At 39.0% G+C, this 24,921-nt stretch overlaps 1 protein-coding gene across 2 annotated transcripts in view; it reads right to left on the minus strand.

The window, feature by feature from the left end:
• THSD4 (thrombospondin type 1 domain containing 4) overlaps positions 1-24,921 on the minus strand; it is a 244,065-nt gene that overhangs the window by 152,350 nt on the left and 66,794 nt on the right. For both annotated transcript variants that reach the window (XM_082290825.1, XM_082290827.1), the window contains exon 6: positions 23,711-23,813. In XM_082290825.1, coding sequence (XP_082146951.1) covers positions 23,711-23,813 — 103 coding nt within the window. The remainder of the gene's footprint in view (positions 1-23,710; positions 23,814-24,921) is intronic.

Consider the following 24,921-nt stretch of genomic DNA (forward strand, 5'->3'; position numbering starts at 1 on the left):
TGGGATTTATGTTAATGATCTGCCAGATTTTGCTGCTGGCTGGCAGACACTGTACAAAGTTAAGCATTCACACCCACACAAATGAACCACCAGCTCTCCCAGCCTGTATTCTGTACAGGATCACAGCCTCATACAATTCTCTCTCCAGAAGATGAACAAATCTGAGCATCATAAAAGATTATCTTCCACCATCATATGAAAAAAGGTAGAATGACAAAATTCCCACTGACCACCATGAAGTCACTAGTAGGATCAACTGTGCTGGTTTTATGCAACCCATGACTTCTATTATTGCATTTACCGAAGTTCAGAAAGTCTGTAGATCAAAAAAATATTTCCAGTCAGTCAGTCAGCCAGCAAGCCTGTGGATATTTTTTGAGACTTTTGACAGTATGGGTTAGTCCCAGTTTGGCAGTTCTGGTTTTTAATGGTAGCCTGTAGACCTCACATCTAGTTCCTGGGAGCAGTCAGCATAAAATCCTCAAGTAAGTAGTACTGATTTATTTGCTGCTTCATTTTTAGACCTGAATTCTGGAATTGTATTTATGAATACATATTTCTAGAACATTACCAGTCCCTCATTTATTTGGAATATCTACCTGACTAAAATAGTACAGTACAGAGAGGGGAAAAAAGAAACATTTGAATGGCACTTGGTTTTGTTATTGGGATGCTGGAAGGCTCAGCTTTTTTCTCTTTTTAGTAGATTACTGTAGAAATTGCACAGAAGTGACCACAAGTGTTTCAGCTTGCTTTTTGCCTATTTCTAGTTACTGAAGCTCACAGAGATCAAGTTGATTGTCCAAGGTCACCCAGAAGCAAATGGCCCCCATAAGGATGACGGCTCTGACTCCCTTCCTTCCTGTTTCTGCAGTTCTTTATGCTGAATCACATAACAAAGTTAAATATTCCTCCCCAAAATCTTGCTCAATTTCTCCCCATTCTTCTGTTTTACATCTCTTCATTGCTCTTCTAGAGCTTGCAAACAATATGTGACTCAGTGACCTTTTTTTCTTCTATTGTATTTCTCAATAAAGAAGAATTACTGCATAATTAAACCACATTTTTGAGTATTTATTTCAGGTTTTTTTCTTTAAGAGCCATCCTTTATAACAGCTTTTGAAATTCTGTGAATGAACTTTTGTCTACCAGTCAATTTCTTTTGAAAATCCCAAGTTTTTCCTGCACTGAATTTATTTTGTTTCTGTATTTGTGACTAGTTTAATCTGGACTTCATGATCTTAAGGATCTTTTCCAATCTAAATGATTCTATAATTGAAGAAGACTCAGCTGGGATTAGCAAGCAACTTCTACACCAAAAAGAACAGAGGCTCTAAACTGTGCTTAAAATTTATCTTTTTTATCTGGCCCTTGGAAAGACAGCTATATTGAAAGACTTCCTAAGCACTCAGTGACAAGATCAGCATCCCATGAAATGGTTACTGCTCACAGCTCACATTCTTAGACTGTGAGCCCATCATCACTTGTATGTAGGTCACTGGTTTCATGGAAGTTTCCACTCCTCTCTATGAACTGATTCCTTCAAAGAAGGGTGCACATGGAAATGGGTGCACATGGACACATGCAGGACCCCAAGAATAAACTAAAGGTAGCAGAGAGCAAACCTTGCAGACAAACGACAACTTAGCATAAATTTACAACAGTTTTAGAAATAAATGAATCCCGATCTGGCCTGTATACGTGGGTAATCTAGCAATTCAGAAAGCACTTCCAGCCCACTCGAAATGTTTCCAAATTCAGAGTAAGTGAGGCAACTCTTGGAAGAAGCAGCAAGGAGCAATTCACATCTTTCTATGAGGTAAACTCGTCATTTCAACTGGTGATTTATTAGAAGTATTAAAGGCAAGCTATTAAAATCTCCACTCTCTGGATCTAAAACAAAATCATATTCAGCAGATATTCTACATGCCCAAGAACTTAAATCTGTATAACCATCTGTATAACCATCTATATATTATCAGAATTCCTGATAATTGTAACCGTACCAACATGAAGTGAAGGGTTAAAAAGATCCAACAGGACAGCATACACATACAGCATTACCTTTTTGTTACTCTTGGGAAACAAAAAAGATCACTCTCTCCATCCTTCAAGACACGGATAGCTCATATTTCTCTTACATTCAAAAACTGGACAAGACTTTCCTTGTCTTAAGAATCAGAGACAAAGGAAATATCTATATGTATGTTGGAGATACTTAGTGGTGCTTCACAAAACTACTTTGAGAAATCACAGGTGCAAGGTCGACTACACTGCTGAGCTCCCATTTCCCAAGACACAATAAGGGATAAACCATCATGGAATACAGAGCTTGGTGCAGCTCATACAGAACCTACACTAAGCCTCCTCCCACAAGGACTAGCTCAGGTCCTCGGTGGGATGCAGGGCATTTCCTTCTCCCTAAGGCCTCTCTGGTTTATTTCCACAGGGCACGGGGTGCAATCCAGGTGTCTGCCTTAACTGTACTGCAGCACTGGCATGGTGAGGTGACCATGTGCCTCCCTCTGCTTTCACCAGGCAGCCTCCTTAAGTCAAAGCAACTTTTTGCAAAGCATATATTTGAGATACAATGGTGTTCTGCATACAAGGTGTCTGTGAAAACAACAATCAGCTTTCTCTGCTCCCTTGTCCCCCATGCTTGGCTCCTCTTTTTTTTCTGCAGGGCCTTACCAGAACATGACCTACCAACCCAAATGTCCAGCTGCAAGGTCCAGGAATACATTTAATTCCTTCTTTTCCATGAGTTGCAATGTATCATATAAGAAAGCATAGTTCTACAGGCCTACATCTGCGGGCAGCAGCACATGCTGCCCTCCTAAGGAAAAAGGCAGAGGGATCAATTATCAAGACATGACTGGGAGAGAGCCAAGTTATTCCTACCTAAAGAGGAGTGAACCTACAGGGAGCCTCTTGATTCCTTTGGTAGACCACAGAGCAAGTCTCATGTCCAAGTAATAAATTAAGCTCTGCAGAAGAGGGGTTGTTTCAGACTCTGGGCGTGGTATCAACTCCTCCTGGGTTAGGGAAAAAGGCCAACAGTCCCTGCCAGTCTCAGAAACCAGAAGTGCTAAATACTTTGATTTAAAAACAGTAATAATGAAACATATAAACCTTTCGAAACAAAAGCTCCAGGTCTTACTTGCTGACACAATTGCTTGAAACAGTTACCAGTACTCTTTGAATTAATCCACTTATTTTAAAAAAATAAATAAAAATTCTAATTTGGTAACTTCTAATGATAAATTCCCTATACCTTCACATATATGAAAATACTTGAATTATGTGACACATCACTGCTTTCATTAATACACAGATTTTATTAAACAGCTGGTATCAAACACATTTGGATGCACAAGCTGAAGAGCAGATTTTCACCCTTAATACGAAAATTATAAACTCCAGTCTATAAAATGCTAATGAAATAATCAATTCAATATGGAAAGTAATAAGTAATCCAGTGACAAGGTGGGAATTTTCTGTAAAATGCCCTATTCACTTTGAAAAGTTGTAACACCTGAAATCTGGGGGTGCTAAAAACAATCTCAAGAGTCTTCTTTTTTTCTGAAGTATTATTTTCCTGCAAATGACATCTTGGCCTACATAACCCAGCACTGCTGTAAGAATCAGAGGGAGCTGGCATCCTTCAGTGATCAGCAGAGCACAGATGCCACCAGGCCGAGGTGGCTGTGCCACTTTGGCCACGTGAGTGCGGCACAAAGGCAGCCTGAAAGCTCCCAGCTGCCAGCAGTGCCAGAGCACTTACCCAGCTCCCCAGAGCACTGAGCCTGCTCAGGCAGAATAATCAAGATACTTTATGTCAACAACGTGACTCTGTAAGGCTCTTGCAGAGCAAGGAATTTCCACTGGAAAGTGTGTGCAGAGAGACCTTCCCTGTTCTACTGAAGTCACATGAACTCAGGCCATTTGTATATGCCTGCAACTTGCACATCACCTGTGTTTGGATTTTTAACATATTGTGACACTGGCCACAATTCTGGACAGCATATAACTATATGCTAGATTATTTTATCGTTATTACTATTAAATATTTATTTACATTTAAATAGCTGCTTTAATAGTTTTCTGAGTTGGGATGAGGGTTTATTCCAGGTCACTTGTAATGACCAATTTCATTCTAGACAAAGGCAAATTATGTTTTTTTAAAAGTACATGAAACACTATCCCAAATACTGTTGTGCCGAAGCAAGCTAAAAAGTCTCTGGAGAAAGAACAATGAAAATTGTTATTTTGCTATTACTTATCATGTGAATTAAGCTTTCTCACATTTGGTGCTTTGTCTTGATGACCAAGTTCCAATAGCATGACAATAGGCACAAGTCCAATCTGAATAGTAAAGGATTTTGTTACTGTACTTTGATGTTTTATTTTTTAAGAGTTTGATCCTGATACTATTTCATCCATTATTATGAGTTTTACACTTTGATGGAAGCAGTTGGATCCTGAATAAGTTTATACAGGAAACAGAAGATCCTCTTATGACTGAAAAAAAGTGTGCAACAATGTATACATTGTAAAAATGTATGACATCTAGCAAATACTCAGGCTGTACACGGGCTAAAAGGAGAGATCATCACCTTACCAGCTGACTGAAAGAGTAATTGAAAGTGCTTCTGCTTCCTTTGTTTTCTAGAAAAAGGGGGTTTTTTTCAAGTTTTTTGGGAGATACTGTCTGAAGTTTTCGTACCTATGTGATTGGTTTGGGATGGCTTCTGCTTTGCACAGACTGTTTCAGTTTGGGACAGGCGAAAGATGAGGAATCCCATGCTGAACTAAGCAGCCTTCTCAGCCCTTACCTGCAGGGTGGCTCACAATGGAAACAGGCCCTGGGTAAGGATTCACCACAGTTAGGGAAGATTCTAACTCAATCAGGTTCTTATTAATGAAAGACCTTTCCTCAGATGTGCTTGACAACTGACTGCTCCTGCTTTAACCTTTCGGACATAAGAAAGTTTTAGGAGCAGCCCTTGACAAAGATGAATGAAAGCTTTGCTACTGGACTCAAGGCTGCATGAAACTATCTCAGCTTCAGGTTTTGGAAGAAGTACAAATCTCATTTTACACTAATAGTACATGGGACCACACCTAAAACCTTCAGCTGCCATATTTGCATGATCCCAGTGAGCATTACAAGCTCACCTTCTGGCTTTTGGTTTTGAACATCTAGGCCCATTCCATCCAAAATTACTGTGGGTGCTAAAAAGCCACACAAATCTACAGTAAATCTAAAGAAAAATCTTCTTGATGTCCCTGAGACTGGAAACACCAACTTTCGCATATGCTGCCTGTGAGAACTGCAAAATTACATCAATTGACATCTCTAAGTTCTCTCTTTAAAACATACTGAGCCTTTGAACGGGCAGTTTGGAACCCCACTGGACCTCTAAATGGCTGGGCAATAGTTTTAAAATATGTATTTGCCCAATGGAGTTATTAAGGTGTTTAGTGGTAATACATGTTTACTACTCAGGCACAAACCACTAATAAATTTTCTAATGAAAACTCCTTTAACAAGTAATTTTGTTGTTAGGGTACAAGAGCTATATCTCAAGCACTCAGCTACATCAGCTTTATTTGCAAGTATCAGATTAACAGTTTACCCACTTCTTTTGTTCAAAATAAGCTATGCTTTTGATTCTAGATTATGCAACAGACCTGTTATTACATGAATCTGTTATTTTGGAACCCTGCTGAAGGTGACCCCAAAATGAGCTGGGGAGCTGATCCAGACAATCTCCAGAGGTCCCTTCTGATGTCAGCTGTTCTGTGACTTACAACCGCAGCTCATGTTTTCTCTCAAATTTCCCCTAATGAGTAGGAAAAGCTTACTTTTTGTATCCAAAAACCACCACCCTGCCCTGAGATCTTGCCAAAACCCCTCCTGTATATTGTACTTCAGCATAAATACACAGAACAATTAATTACAGCTTCATACCACAGGATCTCAGTAATTTGTGATCATTCCATGCAATGTACCACAGAATACTAAACAACAAAACAGTCAAACTTCCACTTTTAGTTTAAGTTCCCCAAATTAGGCAATAAAATTCATTCTAATATTTCTGAAACCACACGAGACTGGACAGATGGAACTGCATTCACAGTTCATCCAGACAGTAAGTCAGAAACACCTCTGATGGCTATCATTGTATGTTCTAACTCCTATGGATTTTATCACCTATGCCCTTCTGTACCAAAACCAGGCAGCAGTGCTTTCCCAGCTGTTTGGACTTTATCTTAAACATCACAATATTCAGTATTTTTCTTTAAACTACAGCCTCTGGGTCCACGTTTTAAAAACTTCTTGATTTTCAAGTGTACAGAGACAACATTTTTTGAAAGTAACTCCATTAAAGGACATCAAGTGAACAAAAGCTCCCCCCCAAAATACCATCTTTGAGGCTTCATCATTTCAGTGCAGAGTTCATGTTTTTCAAGGCTTTAGTTTGACTGTGTGTAAGACAACTAACCACATGATAGAAGGTAGTGTAAAAGAGGCCTGAAGAAAAAAATTGACCCTGGAAAAAGGAAAGGAACATAGTTTTTGTTCTGAAAAGAAATTCTCTACTTCTTGCTGTAGTACACAGAGCAGGATCTACAGGACATGCATGGACACATACCCTAAATACTTTGCATACCTTCACCACCCTTACAGCAGGAAGGCAGCTCTCCAACTCTGAGCTCATGCAAAGACACACAGTTGTAATTCCTAAGGCACTCTGGATGAAGAGCAGAGCACCGGCAGTTCAGGATGCTGAATTTTCCTTCACCCATATGCACACTCCCACATCCAGGTTGTCCCCCAGAGGGGCTCACACAGATACATCTCCATCCTGTTCCTGAAACTTTCTACCCAGCGGTTCACCTAAGATTATTTCCATGGATTCTTACCAATGTATTCAATTTATAGATTCAGCTTCTCAGTTAAAATTTATTTTATGTGTGTTACTTTTTTGTATTGCTGAGTGTCTGTTCATCCCTAGAAACATATGAGCACTTGTAGGCAGCAAGTCTGATTTGTCTTCCTGTTTTCTTCTATCAAGAGACAAAGTTCATGGTCTGTCTTCAACTATTTTTGCTTTTTTAAAAAAACATTCTTTTCCATTTATATTTATAAGGAGATGAATGATGTAATTTTTCCAAATACTTACAGTTCTAGAGGGAAAAAATTTAATGTGTGCTGTATAACTTTATACAAACTAAACTCGGAAATCAGTCTCAGAATCCTGATTTATCTCTTTTGACCTTTAGGACAAAGAAGGATGCAATCAACTGAGTGGGCTCCACATAAGACACATAGAAGACAACATCTTTCCTTCATAAGAAGAGAAATAACATCAGAAAAATGAAATAATGTATTTTATGCAATAGATAATAAGATAATCCCTTGGATGAATGGATGGACTCTATGATCTCAAAGGTCTTTTCTAACTTAGTTGATTCTGTGATTCTGTGAATGTTGAAGACTCAAAACTTTTGCATCCTAAGGATAAATATTTTCTATGCCACAGAAATCTCAATCCATGAAGTTAAAAGAATATTAACATTTTATTTTTTAATTACTTCCTATGTCCCAAAATATCTTGCTGACCTGTCCCTTCAGTGTCTGCTTACGTCCACCAGTCCTGGGATGGGATGCCTAATGTTTGGGAAGGATACTACAGAATAGTTTCCTATGTTACAGGCTGATTAAACACACAGGCTGTGTTACATGAACCATGGCCAGAGTCAAGTAAGCTGCAGTAATGCAATTACTGCTTTTACTGAAGTCTTACTATGTGGGATATAAGTGCAGGGGCCTCTTGAGAGACAAACTTTCACAAAAAAGATTACCATGAATAATCCTAGAAAAAAGGTCTTTTAGGAAACAACATATTACTTGATTGTCCTCATGCCAACTCTGTCTCAAAAAACTGACAACAGGCAATAGTCTCAGAAGCGACGGGCCTGACTGCAATTTACAGAAAAAGAAACAGAGAAGAATGAGTTCACAGCCAAACAGGAATATTAATAAAGTATCCCTTTGATAATAGCAGGACATGCCTATAATACCCATGTTTTCACAACCACTTGAATCTTATCTCAAGAGATCCAATATCCCAGGCAGTAGAAAAATCCTTTTGAAACTTGGATTTGTTCTTAACAACACAGTCTTTTGTTCTTTGAAAACTTAACACCTGCTTTCCAATCTCTATTTGTAATTCAGGCCCCTGTCCTGTGTGGTTCTGCTTTAACAGAGAGCAGAGGGATCGCCTCTGGCATGTACAAGAATATCAATCTTGCTAATATGATTAGAAGCAGCTGTGAAGACAAATGTATACAGATTTTAAGCTGTCTGTGGTGTAGGTGCATATGCCAGTTGCCAATACACACAAATCCTCAGGCCATCGTATTTTCGCTGCAGTTGATGCCCGTGCTAACTAGATATAGAACATATGCTGCTTTCACTTGGCCTTCCAAATTCAATATTCAGCAGTAACCATGACCAATAGCCAATATAAACAGGTAGTCTGATCAGCAAAATTTCCACTTTCATGTGAATGCAATAAATATTTCAATAAGTAATTATGCAATAAATATTTCTTGAAATGTCAGGCTAAATTATTGAAAATTTCAATAATTTATTGATTAATTCAATAATTTAAATGCTGCAATAAACACCTTAATATGTATTGCAGTATAGTTTCATAAATCATAAACTGACCAACATTTAGGATACTATATGTGCTATACAAACATGCAGCACCTCCTTCATACACAAACAGTACACAAGCTTGCACACACATAATTCCTCAATTAAATGGTGGGGTGGGATTACCAGTGTATAAATAAGACTAACTGCTTATTGATAAATAAACCTAACTGCTGTTAGGTTTAGATACATGGTTTTAAAATCTGCTTGTGCACAGTTCAGTGAACTAAAAAAACATATTTTAGTTCTGAATACTGGTAACTGTTTGTCTCTTTGTAAACAATCCTCTCATAAAAATGAATCTCAAATAAAAAGATACATTAATGCCACAATCAGAATGAGTATCAAGATGTATGAATAAAAGTAAAAATTTATTTGCGCAAACAGTTTTGTCTGCATGCATTAGGCAGCATCCATAGAACTTGCCAAGTTAGCCAGCCTGATTTTGAACTTCAAAGTATTTTTTAAGGCATTGACCATATTTTTTGTTATGATTTGAATTTTGCAGGTCTTCAACCCTAACCCACCATTCCTATTATTTCATTTGGAAGCCAACATGTTGCCCTTGAGTACTAAAGTAATTTCTGTGGCTGGGCAGCAGCAGCAAAAATACAGAATTACCGCTACTATTGGATAAGCCAGAGCTGACTTCACATAACAGTGTGTATCAGAAAAAGGGCCAAAAGGAATCCTGTATTAAAAGATCATTCCTATCCCCAAAATTTCCTGAAGAATAATGCTAAATGTGAGCTGGAGACTTAGATCTTTTTCTAGGCTATGCAGTGAGGGCAGGCATAGTTTCACGTACAGCACCAGGATCCCATTTCCTCTGTCTCAGCCTCATAGGGCTGATGCCAAGCATGTTTACTGATGAATTCCCCGTGCTCTGCAGCAGGCAGCACATGAACAAGATTTTCAACCTGAACACAAACCACTAATACTTTATACAGCTGGGTTTGTTCTCTTTATAAAATGTTCTAAGAAATGTTATGTTTGCTATAACTGTAAACCAGGTAATGGTGAAATGCACTTAGGCTGGGCTGTACAAACCTGCAGGAAGCTGGGCCTGCCAATTTACCTGTGGGAATGAGCAACACATTAGCTCCAGGATGTGCCTTTGGATCTGAAATAGGGAGGACTAAGGGATTGTCCATATAAAAGAAGGATAAATTAGAGAGAAAGGGGAGGGAAGAAGTTCAATATACCATGCAAAAAGTAATCCTTATTGCTCTGTCGCATCAGATCTAACCATGGTGCTAGAAAAGCAACACTTGTTTTAAAAGAAGCTTATAAACAGTCACTAGAGAAAGTCAAATTTTTTCAAGTCTCAGACTCAGCTAATCTTTCCAAAAGTGATGGAACAAATAACCAGACTTTCCTTCCAATTATTTTTAAGCTAAACATGTATGGTATAAGTGACAGTCAGGCATAAACATCTAAAAATACTGTAACTATGCAATAAAGGATTAAGAATGTTCAGTAAAGTTGATATGGGTTTTGGATTAAGATCAAAATAAAACCCTCGAAACCAAGCCCAGAACCTAACTAATTAAAAGAAAAAGCAAACACTTGACAGCAAGATTGTTAAATAATGGAAAACCCTCTCAAGGAGAATTAAGACCATTTAAACTCAGAAAATAAAGTTCTGAATACATAATGAAACCACGGATAGACAAATTAGGCTAATCAGCACATCTTTTTTCACTCATTTCCCCACTAATGTTCTATATGTTCATTGAGATAAAATTAATGGGTTTTTATTCTATGTGTTTGGCTGCTGAAATTCAGATTTGATTAATGGACAAACACTGGGAATCATGTTCTCTCACATGCTCTTGAACTCCATGGCAACAACTGCTCCTGTGGTGAGAAACAACAGCCCTGTAGCAATAGCTCAGGGAGCAGATCATTTTCTCAAACATGCTGGGCTTGGTCTAAGGAGGAAATAGGGTTTAAAAAGGATACTCCTCTCCTGACCTGCTTTAACTGCCATAGTCAATCCTGGCTGTAGCTGGCCAAGTAAAGCCAGCCACTGTGGGGTATGCCCAGCCCCTGACCTGGAGGGATCTCGGCTGAGATAAGAGATTTTGTAATTGCCCAGCAGGACTCCCTGGAAAGGCAACCACTTCTTTGGTCATGGCGAGAAAAGACAGACCCACAATCCCTGAGGAGACCCTATGCAGATCCTTTGTAACCCACTGGCCTTTCCCTATAAAAGCTAGGCCTCTGCCCCTGTGACAGAGAGGGTTCTCGTCCCTGGCTCTCCCCTTCGCCGGAGTATGGACTGACAATAAAGCTCCTTCTGTACGGAACCAGCCACACGAGCCTCTCGTCTCTCTCCCTGGTCTGGCCTGGAGGCTGCCCTGCAGAGCTGAGCTGGAACCACGAGCTGATAATCACTAAAGAGCTGACAGTCTCTGCACAGGCCCTCCTGGCCACCAGCTGAGGGAAGACACTGGGCCTCGGGAAGGCGATTCCTTTTGGGACCATCTCTCTGGACCAGTCACCTCTTCCTGGGTCAGAGCCACTGACCCATCACCAGCTGTAATAAGATACTTTCCTGAATCAAATTCTATCATCTACACCACAACTGAATTTGCCAGTCTGTGTGCAGACAGATGTAACCATGCCATATAAAACCCGAGGAATAGGGAACCGGCTGGTGTTTCTGCTTTCCCATGACAGTCTCCGTTCAGAATCAGGTTTTACTTCTATTCAAATGACTTGGCAATGTGCAAGAATTGCTTTTTTTATATTGTATTTTATATATTGTACTTTCAGCATATTTTTCAATCTGGTTACTAATTCAGTGGAGTCATTCAACTGACATTTTTCCCATTCTTTCGAAATTTTTAATTTCCTCACAATATGTCTCTCTTGCTGAAAATTGAGAGGAAAGTCAAAATCATTTTCACTTCCTCATTTCATTTCAATGCTGAAACATCTTATTTCACTGAAAATTAAAAAAAAAAATTTGACATTCTAATAATATTGCTCTTTTATATATATACATATATAAGTTTTGACAATACTTATCCCAAATAATTTGATGCTTAAAAATGTTTTGTATTCCTGGAAAATTTTCCCATTTTCAGTTTTTGTTCAAAGTTGGAATGAACACGAGTAGTCAAAACATTAACAGTGCAACAACACAATGCGACCATTTCCCTAAAACATACAGAGCAGACAAACAATAAGCTACATTACCATTCATGCCAATTTTTACATAAACAATGACCTGTTGTTTGTTTTAGGATGCTTTGGCTCTTGTCAGTAATGTTAAAGCACCTCATATGCATTACAGAAAACCCATGAGATACAGAGGGTATTTGAAACTGAATTTTACAGTCAGGATCTGGACACAGAAAGATTAAATAACTTTCTCACTGCTAGATAGGAAATCCATGCAAGCCTGAAATCCAGTTCAGCATCCCACCCTGCCTTCCCTGAGGATACCAGTTCCAGTGCCTTATGCCACATTCCCATCAGACCCAGCTCTGCAAGCTCAGGGCCAGCAGCACTGCTCTGCCTTTCACCAGGTCTGCATTTGCTGCATTATTTTTAATTTTACTACTTCAGTTGATCAAAGTAATGGACTAGATGTTGACTTTTTACATGTTTTGGCAGCATAGTTGGAGGAACTTGAAATTATTAAGCAGATGTTCTGCGCCATAACTGGGGGCTTGTTTTGCTCTAATGAGATGCAGTATTTGTTACAATGAAGGAAATTGCTTGTGGATTTGTTATAATGCATTTTACATACACTGGGTTACATTTATACTGGAGCAATGAAAAGAAAATACAGTAAAACTCTACATTACTTTTCAGATCTGATGATGTCATCAGACTCATATTATTACATTTGAAAAAAGATCAAGCTTAACTTTTTGAGGTCTGTTTCTGTTTTTATACTTGATATCCACCTCTGTGGTGAAATGGGTCCAAACAGTTAGCTCTTTGTGATCTCTCTCCAGAGGAATCACTGTACTATTGCAACAGAACCAACGAGAGTGAGTTGCACCTCAGTGTTTTTAGGCCTCTGACCAAAATTATTCAGAAGCAGATCTCCTCCCTTCGTAGATATATGAGCAAATTTAATGCACAGTTTCTCTGGCTCTTTCAAATTCAATTTTAAATTTGTGGTGTTTGGATTTAAATTCAGAGTTATACAGGGCAATATGGAAAGCAAATTAACAAATTCACAAGTTGACTCGGTGGACAAATGCCAGAGATTAGTATCAATCTGGGTGTAAGAACGAAGACTGAGCCAGAGAAATATTAACAAGAATTGTCTGTCCTTTGTAAAAGACCTCAAACTGTGGCTTAGATATTTATTATGCACCACATTATAAAACTTCCAAGATGTCTAATGGAAACAGAGCACAATAGAAGCCAGTTCTGCTTTTCATTTTATATACTACCACTGGGAATCTCTTTCTTCTGATGTTCATCCATATTATAAGTTTTTTCTTCACAGTGGGTAAGAGTTTCCTTGCTTTGAAAATAGTAATTCATCATAACAAGAAGGAATACTGAGCATATATAAATGCCAGTCGAACTACTTATAAAGTCTAAATTGGCAAAATCTTTTTAATTCCCTTCATAACACTCAGCACTACCAAATTAACTCCATCAAAACACTAACAGAACACTCCAGAGACACAGAAATGCCAATATTTAAATGATAATGTGCAGCACAGGCACCCACATTCATATTAATAAGTAGCCTCATTTTTCTAGCAAACAGTAACATCAGTGAGAGCTGTGAACTCTGCTCCTTTGAAAGCCTGGGAGATGAAGTTGGAAATTGTCAATCTGAGGGCTCTTAAAGGAATGCCACATTAAAAAATACACTGTAATACTTAATCCTTTTGAACTCTCTGTAGTAGTTTATCTTTACAGCCTCTCATCCCTCCCCCCACTCTTAAAATCCTGCACAGTGACTTCAGACTAAGACTGAGCTCAGCAAGTCTCAGCCCTGAGCTGCAGCCACAGGCACTAACCCTGGCTTTCCTACACAGAACATCGAGTCTTCTCCCTCACAGCCCACAGCCAGTGGTTTTATCAGAATAAGGGAGGTTTAAGCAAATGACTTTTACCTTGTATTTGTCACAGCCAGAAGCAGGGACACTGGCAGTTAGCACACTTCCAGGGTAAGTTTATGTTAGGCAGCAGGAACTCGGGCACGGCTAAAACTCCACCAGTAGGTGCTGGGACAGCCCCTCCAGCAGCAACCCCAGCATCCCTGGAAATGGCTACACCTGCAATTATGGCCTCATCTGAGGCACCCTGGATCTCTCACTTTGGGCAAAAATTGCTCATGCTTTAAATGCCCCAGACGATGTTTAAATATCAAATACCAATACACCACCAACTAGGAAAACACAGCAGCAGCAGCCTTGCCAGATCTGAAACCTAACATCTTCCAGACTACAGCACGCTTCCTAAAATTTTCAGCCAGCCACAAGTTCTGACTTGTGACCTTGCACCAAACTGCTATTGGTAACTATGACCAAAGGTTTTGGTCCCACTTTAGACTGACCCAAAACTTAGCTTCAAAACTGAGAAGTTAAAGAATCTAGAACACAAATCAGCTAAAATCCACAAATTTTAGTGGAACCAGAACTTGTATACCTACCCTTTCAGTATATGTAGGTGTTAATTTCTAAAACCCGTATTATGCCACAGAAATTACATTAATAAAATAGAATTTTACACCTAAATATGCCCAAAAGTGCAAGTTCTACTACCGAGAGTGTGCATAACAAATTTTTGAGTACACAAATGGAAACTGTGAACATAAATGTTTAGATTCACATTTGACTTTGAAGTTATTGCTTTCTTTTGTATTAGCTGAGACTGGAACTCATCAGGCTCAAAATGAACAAACTATAAGTGAAAAGTATCTTAATATGTAATTGTTTCAATACAATGTAACATACTCAGAAGAAATCAGCCTTCCAAAGTAGATGGGAAAGAGTCTCTATTTACTAGGACCCCTTTTATAGTTCATTTCTCCATTACTTCAGTGTTTGGAGCTTTTTAGAACTAGTAATACATGTACTACTTTGAATTTTTAGGACAACTGTCAGTACTTTAAAAGTTCCGTGGAATAAGTGTTTCATTTCTAGTTAGCATTTTAATTACTCAGGAACACATACAATAAAACAAAAGACAGAGACATTTTGGGGAGGAGTTAGAAGCAGGAAAGTACTTTGGTCTCTGAAATGGTCCTAAAGCCCTTCTTTGTGCCCTTGTAATTTGTTCACAGAATGAAAGGAGACTCTGAATCCCATGTTTTTGTCGCCGTTTTCCAAGTCCCTGCTCATACACCTACCTAACAGAACCATGCCCAGACTCAGCAACAGCTCCCTGAACCTTTGAGCAGAGCAGAGGCTGCAGGTGCACTCTTTGAACTCTTCATTTTTCAAAGAAACTGTGAAAATTTCTAGCAAGTTCCTGAGCCTCCATGGAATTATGTACATACCAATTCTCAGAAAACAAAGAAATCTGGGTATTATCAGCATGCAACAAAGTTTTTCAGGATCAGACCTCAGTTCTGTTCACTTTTTTAGTTACACACAGAATTTTCTTCTAAATTACCTCATCCAAAAGCCATTGAAGTGAATGGGAAAAACTCATGCTAACCTGAACAATTCTTATACCATTAGGGCCTATAAAAAGTTATATTTATATTGCTTTTCTTTAACTTCAGCAGCAACCTGACTGGGAGCTCCGCAGCCTGCTACAGACACAGCACCACATTAGACAATTGCTCTTGGCTGGAACAGATAAATGTGAAAGCTCTTCTGAAATCAAATACATGGAAAATATTATGAAACTATTTAAAACCTTTTGAAATGCATAATTGAATCAATAAAAACTATTTCCACACATTAACTGAGGCAAAGATAGTGCATTCACTTGGTTTTTAAAACTGCAAATTGTACAAGAAATGTGTTGAATAAATATTTCATACATTTAACAAGAATAGAACATGTCCTGATAATCCTGTGCTTAACTGCTGCCCTGTTTATTCAATATTCCCCAAAGTTAATGCATAACATGTTAAAATTATTACAGTCTTGACCTTGCAGCTCCATTTTAATCTCCAGACTATTTCATTAATTTGGGAGATAGGGCATGATCACTGGGGTTTGTGCAAGAAGTGCACACGTGCAAAACACTGTGAACCCCAAGTTTCCCCCCATTCTAGTCATTATACTAGAAGAAATGGTTGTGCAGATCTGTGTGACAAGGACTCCTAGGACTATAAACATGAAACTCATACAAAATAGTTTCTTGTGAAGCTATAAAATACATCTGCTCAGACCATCTGATTCTGCATGGCTCTGCTACAAAAGGAATCTATAACCAAACAGAACAGATTTAGGAGAATTCAGACTAAGACTCTTTTTTTGTATCCCCAAAAAAGTGTAGGAATAAGGACAGGATGCCCTCTTTTCATTGGTGTTTTGCTATTAAGAATTCAAAGGAAGTAAAAATTTTGATCCAACAGCAAAGGAAAATTTTTTGAATGAAATTCTGACTCAGAAGCTTAATGGAGGAATTTTCCCATGGCAAATAGGAGTCAATAGATGATACCAGCAAGTAAGACTAAAACTCCCCAAAGCACAGTACTTGTTATACAGTAGCAGTTACTTGGACACATTAACCATCCAATGCTACAGCACAGTGGAGTGGGAGAAATAAGACAGTCAAGATCTTAATTTGTCCCTCTGTTCTCTCCCTTATCTTGGCAAGGCCAACATACAAAAGATTGGGTGCTACAAAATGAAATGGAGATTCCAAAATATTTTTTCAATCCTCCCACTGGGTAGGATAAAAGGTAAAAAGATAAAAGGTACATAACTTTTGGTAGAACTGACAGAAAAGAGGAATCAGCATTATCTTTATTTCTTATTCATCTATGGCAGAGGTTTTGCTGCTGAGAAAGCTGTGCTTGGCACAGGATCCAAAATGGAGGACAGAAAAGATGGAGACCAACCCCCCCAAAACTGAAAGGGCAGGTTAAATTCTTAGGGTATGGTAATTTAAAGCAACCTTGCTCTATGCTAATTTTCACTCCTGGATAATCACATCCATAACCACACCCTCTCATCCCTATGAGGCCTCTGTTTCTAAGGTATCCTCTTGCCCATCTTTACACAAGTCAGACTGCTTCCCAAATCAAAGGGATCCAAATCCTCAGCTGTCCACCTGCAGCAAGTTTTAGGCTGCTCTGCACAGCCACCAGACACAATGAAGCTGTGTAAGGAATATATACAGATAAGGACTGGTACAGATTGATTACATGAGGTCATATATTGTTGACTCATGTAGCCCTGCTTATTACAGACTTTGCCAGACAGCCAAGTCAGACACTGAGAAAGTTGTGATAAAGCTCCTCAGTACTTACTACCAATTGGTTGTGTTTTGTAAAACAAAGCATTCCATTGATTCCATTTTATGGGGTGGAGGTGCTCATCTTTAATTCATTTCTGAATTGGATGTCTGCCTCTTGTTTCAAGGGACACTAATAGGTAAAACAGACAAATTTTATCGAAGTATCTGTACCACTCACTGCCACACATGCTTCGCAAATAAGAAATCTTCCTTCTACACTCTGTTCTAGCCTAAGAATCTTCAGTACCACACAATCTGGATACAACTTTGTTTCTTCATCTGAGCCCGAAAGCCACAATATCCATCCTTAACTTTCTGCTCCAACCAAAAGAACTAAAAAGTGTGCTTTGAAACGAGGGCATAATTCTTCCTGGGACATTTCCCCAACTCACAGATAACACAACCGGACAGGAGGACAGTGTCTCTCTTGCAGCAAACCTAGGCTACATTTCTCTAAGCCCTGTAAGAATAGGACAGATAAGGCTTGTCTGCTCATATCCTTTCTCTCACTTTCCTGTCTTACAAATACATTCTGTTTAGATGGTTTATCTTCCATTGCACTTTAGAGGGTCTTGAATTTACAGCTGAATGGTAACATTTGATGGATGTAATTTCCCATTTTCCTAAACGCGCTAACGACCATTTCCAATTCTTGAGGCTCATCCAGGTGTCCATCTATAAATGCCACTTCTTGCTTTCACCACTCTTAACGCACTTTCCCCTCCAAACAGCAAGTAGAAAAGTGAGGAAATTAAAGTATGCACAATGAATTAGAAACATTGCATGTGGTGCATATGATCTATTACAGGGAAATGGCTGATTTCAGTCACCAGAGTATGGTGGGCCCTGCTTAAAACAGTACACTTAAAACTACATAAGCATTATTACTTACTGTAACAAACCACAGAATCAAAGGTAAAAGCCAGGCTCTACCATCACTAAGCTTCTTACAAATGCAAATCAAAACACATACATTAATAAAATCATACAGAAAGAATAACTATAAAAGGTAAGTTGCCATGTGGAAGCACTAGGTTTCCATATACATAAATATCTAAGCATATTTTTTATTAAAGCTTTCTATAGAAGTAAGTTACATATTTCAGTAATACACAGGATATTTACAATTTCCAGGTCAAGCTCAACACAACAGATGTTCAGGAAGCAGATTTATAGATGAAGTCAAAGAAATGCCTCAGATACTTTACCACAGCCATACTTTTAAAACTGCAAACTTCCATCTGCTTTCTCTTGTGATCCATTCACAAAGCAGCAATAAATAAAGGGGAAAAAAGGGACACAGTATGAGTGAACTTCTTGTTCTGCATTTGAATAAATTCTAGTCTTATAAGTGAGCAAAAACATTTCAGTTAAAAATTAAATAGAATTCTCAGTAATGTGTGAAAAATAGATACTTCACTGCCTCACAAAGGATTTCCACTGATAGTGAAGGAAATCAGAGATCCTATTCCATCAGAATTCAAGAGGAATTGTATGCCTATAGTGCCTAAGCTCTTGTTGTAACTACAGGTTTATGCTTCAGGATGTCTTGTATCTATCGTTATGGAAGCAGGCACTATTTGAGTTGTAGCTAATCAATAAATATAAACACCATCTACTCATTACATTGCTAGTCTCCCAAAACTGTCTGATGCCTCATTGATGAATCTGCCTACAGCATTTCACATAAAAAGAGGAGAAGCAGAAAAAAATTGTAAGAGAAAATAAAGTGCATGCAATTAAAGGACATGAACTGTAAAGAACGAATAGCCACAAAACAGAATAGAAGCAATCAAGAGATTTCTAACAGGTGGAGGCAAAAGAGAAGCAGAGAAGTATGGCCTGCTGCAATGAGAAATGAAGACTTCAAGCAGCTGCCTCATTGAATATAATGCCTTGCAGCTGGGTGAACTGCAGCACAGCTGGATTATTTCAGAGATACCGTGTATATACTCCCAGTATATATACATATATAGTTGCAGGATATATGTATATCTGTATGTTCACTAACTAGAAGTAACTTACTTGAGAAAGTATAAATAAAACAGTAAGATGACTTCCTGTCCTCTGGATAAAAACATTAGGTTGTCAAAGCATTGCAGACAAACCTGAGAGAATCTAGTTCAGCACAGCCTCTCCTGAGACACAAGGAACTGGCAGTCATAAATCAGGGAAGGCCAAGCATTAATAAACTGGGACAACACCTTTGCTTCTCAAGGACTGCACTGCCAAGGAATGACAGACATTCAGAAAACATACACCAGGGCCCACCTTCCTAACCATACACAAGAATCAACTCTCTATGTACTCTAAACTGAAGTTCCACTTCCAGTAAACCTAAACAGACAACACAAATGTTAAATTTCTCCATATATATCAACCTTCACAGGGTTTCTAGAATGGTTTAATACTAATATGTAATGAACTCCACCAATGGACACTGAATGAATCCTGATTCTATGAATGTGCATATAAACAATATATATCTATAATTTGTTTATACACACATCTCACAATTCTAAGAGAAGGAAAAAATCCCACACTAAACCACTGAAAAAAAGCATAATACATGCATTAGTGGCCTTGGAACAGCTTTCTGCTGTTCCACTGGTGAATGGAAAATACTCCACAGAACATCCTATTGATGAGACTTTAGAAGTGAATAAATGGTCTCCTCTGAAGCCCTTATACCCTTGTCTGCACAACACAACTACGCCACAACGTCCCAAACCAGAAACATCAGCACAACTGCTCTGTGCTTACAGCTGACTGTTGAGGATCCATAAGCAGCTTCTGCATTGTTCTGGTAAGTGCACCCCCTGTACCTCCTCTCTGACTCCTGGGTACTCCAAGTGCTTGATGCCACTTACACCTCTCAGCACCTGACCAAGATTTTTAAGAGATCAATTAGGCTTTTCTTCCACTTTATAATTACTTGAATCACATTAATCAGACCTCATTCAGTGTCTTCAGTGTCATCAACTGCCAGCAGACTAGAGAAGTTTCTTAGAAACTTAACATCTTAAGTTGGGCCACTACATTTTGATTTGTTAGGAGAAGCTATTTTGTCATTCAAAATGAGTGAAAACTGTTGTTAAAAAGCCAGCAAGAAAAAAACACAAATCAATAAATGAGCAGCTTTGCATTACTCTTCCGTCTCCATCTTAATACCCAAACTGATTCAAACTAAATCTTAAATGCCTCTTGTCTGACACAAAGTATTGAAGTTGCAGTATTTACTAGACACTTGTGGAAGCTATAAATTTCATTTTCTACAGAGCTTATATTTATCCCAGCTGTAGCAGGCAGACATCTCTAGATAGAAGTCAGGTTACTAGAAGGTATTTTAACACAAAAGTGAACTGATAAATGATTATACAGCGTGTACAGATTTACCTGTACAGTGAGTTCTCCTCTGAACATAATACAGGCTTCAGGATGGAGTATTGACACGAGCAGCATTTTAGAGAAAAGAGTACCATTGAAATTTAGCATGAAAAACCATGCTGACCAAATAGCTTCCATTCATTCGATGCTTAAATTCTGATACATTTCAAGTAAAGAGAAGCCAGCCGAAACTGCCTCCAGGCCTGCCCCAAGGCTGAGTGCTGATACCTGACACCTGCTGATTCCTGGCCCTGTCAGCCTCTTTTCCCCCAGCTGATTTTAAATTAACTCTTTATGGTGCCTATCAGTAGTTAGGTTTGGCAACAGCGATACTGGGGGACACTGGGGACACATTTATCCCCCCACAGAAAATGCAGCAGTGACATCAGTGCCATTTCACACACCCTGCTTTCAGCGATAGGAATTTTCATCCAAGTTGAAACTCAGCCTGACTCCAACCTTGCTCCCAGAAGCAATGTGGTGTTTCATGCTCTGTACAAGTCCTGTCTCTCAGCAGTCAAACAGAACAGCAGCAAGAAGTCACAGAAGCAAGCCAGGCCTGGCAATCAGAAGGAACCAAAGAAAGGCCGCCAGGCCTTGCAGAGATCCTGCTGGCTGCCAGAGCCGCCTGTGCTGGCCGAGCTGAGGGCCCAGAGCAGGTGAAGGCGGTGCCCCTGCACCAGCCCCCGGAGCATCCAGCAGGAATGGGGCCCTCTCCGTGCACTCTGCACAGCCCTCAGGCCTCCAGCCCCTGGCTGCCAGCAATAAGCAATTTAAACAGCTCCCGAGATCTGAGCGTGGCTCTGTTCCTAGAAAGTCGGCTGCCTTCATCCAGCATTTTAAGCCAAAGATATCTTGACTCAACCAAGTGGAACTAAATCATGTGTACAGACACCACTGTGATGATCCTTGAAGCCACGTCCCCACTCCTACTGTTGCCTCTAGAGCCAACATCCAGTCAGTCCTAACACAAGCCACAGCTGCACATGTAAAATCACACACACATTGGAAACAGCCAGGATTCCTGGGAAATAAATGTCCTGCCCTGAAAACAAGTGCAGTCACCTGAAAGGGGAGCTCTGAAACTAGAGCTGATTTACAACAAAAAGCAAACAAAAACATCATTTGGAGGGAATGCTTGGTCAAGTTTTTAGAAAACTTCCCACTAAAAATTTACTGTAAAATAACAAAACAAAAAAATTAACAGAATTATTTCCATGAAAACTTAGCATTTTCTTTACTTTGAGGGAAGGGGGCAGAGCCTCAATATCTGTTAGGCATAAATCATTTCTGACTTTCAGTGGACCAAGCTCTGATTTGCAAAAAACTGGGTTTTTTCTCTAAGAAAATGAAATTGCTCAAACTTTGCAATATTTTTCTCCTTGTAATTTCTTTCACTTAGAAGGAAGAAAAAAGCCAAGTCCCCAAAGAATACATTTTTAGCTCTTTCAAGTTTTACCCACTTTGGGGGCAGCCCTGACTGGTCACCATTCTGGAGAGCAACTTGGCCAGGAAAGCCCAACGTCCCTGCAGGACCTTGCAGAGAGCAGAGCTCACAGTCCCTGTGCCTGCACAGCTGTAGTAACTCTACCAGCTGGAACAGAAACCCAGGGCTGCGACAGCTGCTTAAAAGGCTGTTTATTACACATACCTGGCCAATATTTTCAAACAGAACTCAAAGCAAGAAGGTTTGAAGCTGATCAGGACTTTTTGCAGTTGTTCATTTGAAAATACTGCATTTGATGATGTATTTTGGATGCACAAGACTATCCAGGTATCCTCCTAAAGTATCAGACACAGGTTCTCCTGGAGAGGACTTTATTCCATCTTTAACCTTAAAGAAAATTTCTGACAAAAAAGTCTGCAGCTATCCTCCCTCCTTTCAACAAATGCAGCCATTCTTCACTAAGAGGGACTCCTGTGGCCAGATCCCCACAGACTTACCCTTTTCAATCAACCAATAGGTTTCCTCCTTTCAATAGATCCTTTTCATCCAGCCATCAAAAGGTTATGAATTTTTCATCACAATTAAAAATGAAAGTTAATTGAACTTCAGATTTCAAATTAAAGAATTCAATTATCAGTATGACTAAAACGTTTATTATTTCTGTAGAGTTAAACTTCCTTACAGGTTTTATGGTTATGTCACTGTGATGTTTTCCCTCTGCCACAACTGGATCCTTCTTCTCAAATCCTGCCCTTAAAGTCAGTGTGTTATTGGTTCTCCCACACAAACTAGTTTTTTTTTTCATTAAGTACTCTAAATTCATAGGGTTTATAGTCCTTCTAATATGACTTTTTTAATAAAAACAGAAGTTTATGTTGGAGCAGCAGCAGATAAAATGGGTTAGAAATGCAGCTGCACCAATCTGAACAAGAGAGAAATAAAAATATGCGTATTTTTTAAAAGTAACAATAATCACACTTAAATCACCATCAAGACAGTGCTGTAAATTACAGTTTAACTGCCCTTATTGATCCAGTATAAACATTAGGAGCAAGCTGTGCTATGCAGGGGAGGGAAAAAGAAATGATCCTGGCATGTTCTAGATCCACTGATTCATGTTTCCTGGCAAAAGACAGTGAATCAAAGCTGCTGTGTAGGAAGCAAGGAGAGGGAGGTGGGCTGAGCTGGCTCAGCATTGGCTGGGTCTTGTCAATTAGGGTTTGAAAAGGGACACATCAAAGCTAACTCATCTTAAGTGTTCAGGGCCACCTTGTAGGAGTCATGCTGTCTGCAGAATACACCTTCAGCCATGTGCTTGCTGGGCTACCTGGCTCCTTGTTCTGCCTAAATGCATGGTACAAAGTGCCAGAGTTGTAGAGCTCTAAAACTTCCTTTTGGGCAACTTCACAAAGCCAAACATGGCTTTAACTAAAAGCATAGTATACACTGAATCTTCATAATTGGAGATAAAGAGGTACAGCTCTGCCAGTCTTCACTATGCCCACAATAGATAAGAGGAGGACTGAGACACGACTACATTTGAAACAAACATTATTAGATCCAACTGGGTGTCAGATATGAACCTACCTTCATCTGCACTGGCTCATGTTCAGCTGTAAAAAGAGGTAACATCAGCTGTGGATCAAAGCTGCCCAATGGCTTCCACTGAGTAAAAATCACATCTGCCTTTCCAAAACACAGTCTGTGTAATAACGCAAAACCAAGTTGTTTTCCCTTACCTTCTGCAAAAGGTTCCCATTCATAAAATCGACCCATAAATGGCTTGTTATTGTATGATGCACATTGTACCTCTCTAATATTTCTGCTGCTTTCAGGACACATCTGTTTAGATAAAAAAAAAGCCACATTATAATCAACAACAAAGTTATTATTGCCTTCCTATTAATTAACTGTAAAAGGTTTAGAAGGTTAGTGAATGCATTGCAAACTTCTAATCCAGATGAATGATATAAACATCAGGAGACCTCTTTAAAACAGGTAACAAACTGTGCTTTTAAGTAACAGTATCAAAAGTGCCGTTGAAGAAAATTAATTTGTGAAGTTAATGGAGCAACAGTTCTATTAAAAAAAAGTAAAGCTTTTATTGAGCTGTCACTTTCCTCAGCAACAGCACAAAACTTCAAGATAAATTCAATATTAGATTAGAATTACTTCCTTTCGACAACAGCTTCACATTCTTAATCATTAACTCTTTGGGCTCAGATTCAACAGAGTTGAAACACTTAACATACATGCTTCCATAACTTACTAGAAGTTGACCACAGCAGCTTCTCATTCTCATCCTACGCTTCCATACCGTATTTCCACTTTCCCTTTTGCATTTCTACATTCTGCTATTATAGTCACTGCATGATTTTGCATTTTAACTCATGCCTTCAGAGCCTGAGCTCTTGCAACTGAGGAGTTAGAAGAACTGCTTCTATACAAGCACATGTATGCACACAGGTATTGAGGCAGGGCAGGTTTTATAGGTGAAAGGAGCATCCTTCCTTAGGTCACCTGCAATGCACACCTTTGGCAGACCAGCCTTGTTTGCATGTGAAGTAGATTCCAAAGGCAAATACAAGTTAAATAGTTAAATATTTTACGACTTTGTTCTGCCTGAATCCTCACATTACTGCAGTTACAGCAGAAGATTACTCTGTGTGTGGGCACATACAAAGGCGAGAAAGACTTCTACCAAACGCAGGGAGTTAATTAGAACAATTTCTATACTTGGAGGAAATAGGCAAGCTTTGGGCAAAGATGCATTTTTTTGCATAGCCTTTAGATAATAAAAATGACTACTAAAAACACTATTCAAGAACAGTAGAAATCACATTAAGTACTCGACTAGAACAGCAGAACATTTTTTCTACATGACAGATTTCAAGGGAAAGCTAGAGATAACATTACATGAAAACAGCATGGCTAAATAACAGCGTTTTCA

This window comes from Coloeus monedula (assembly GCF_965178545.1).
Source record: "Coloeus monedula genome assembly, chromosome: 14".
Taxonomy (NCBI): Eukaryota; Metazoa; Chordata; class Aves; order Passeriformes; family Corvidae; genus Coloeus; species Coloeus monedula.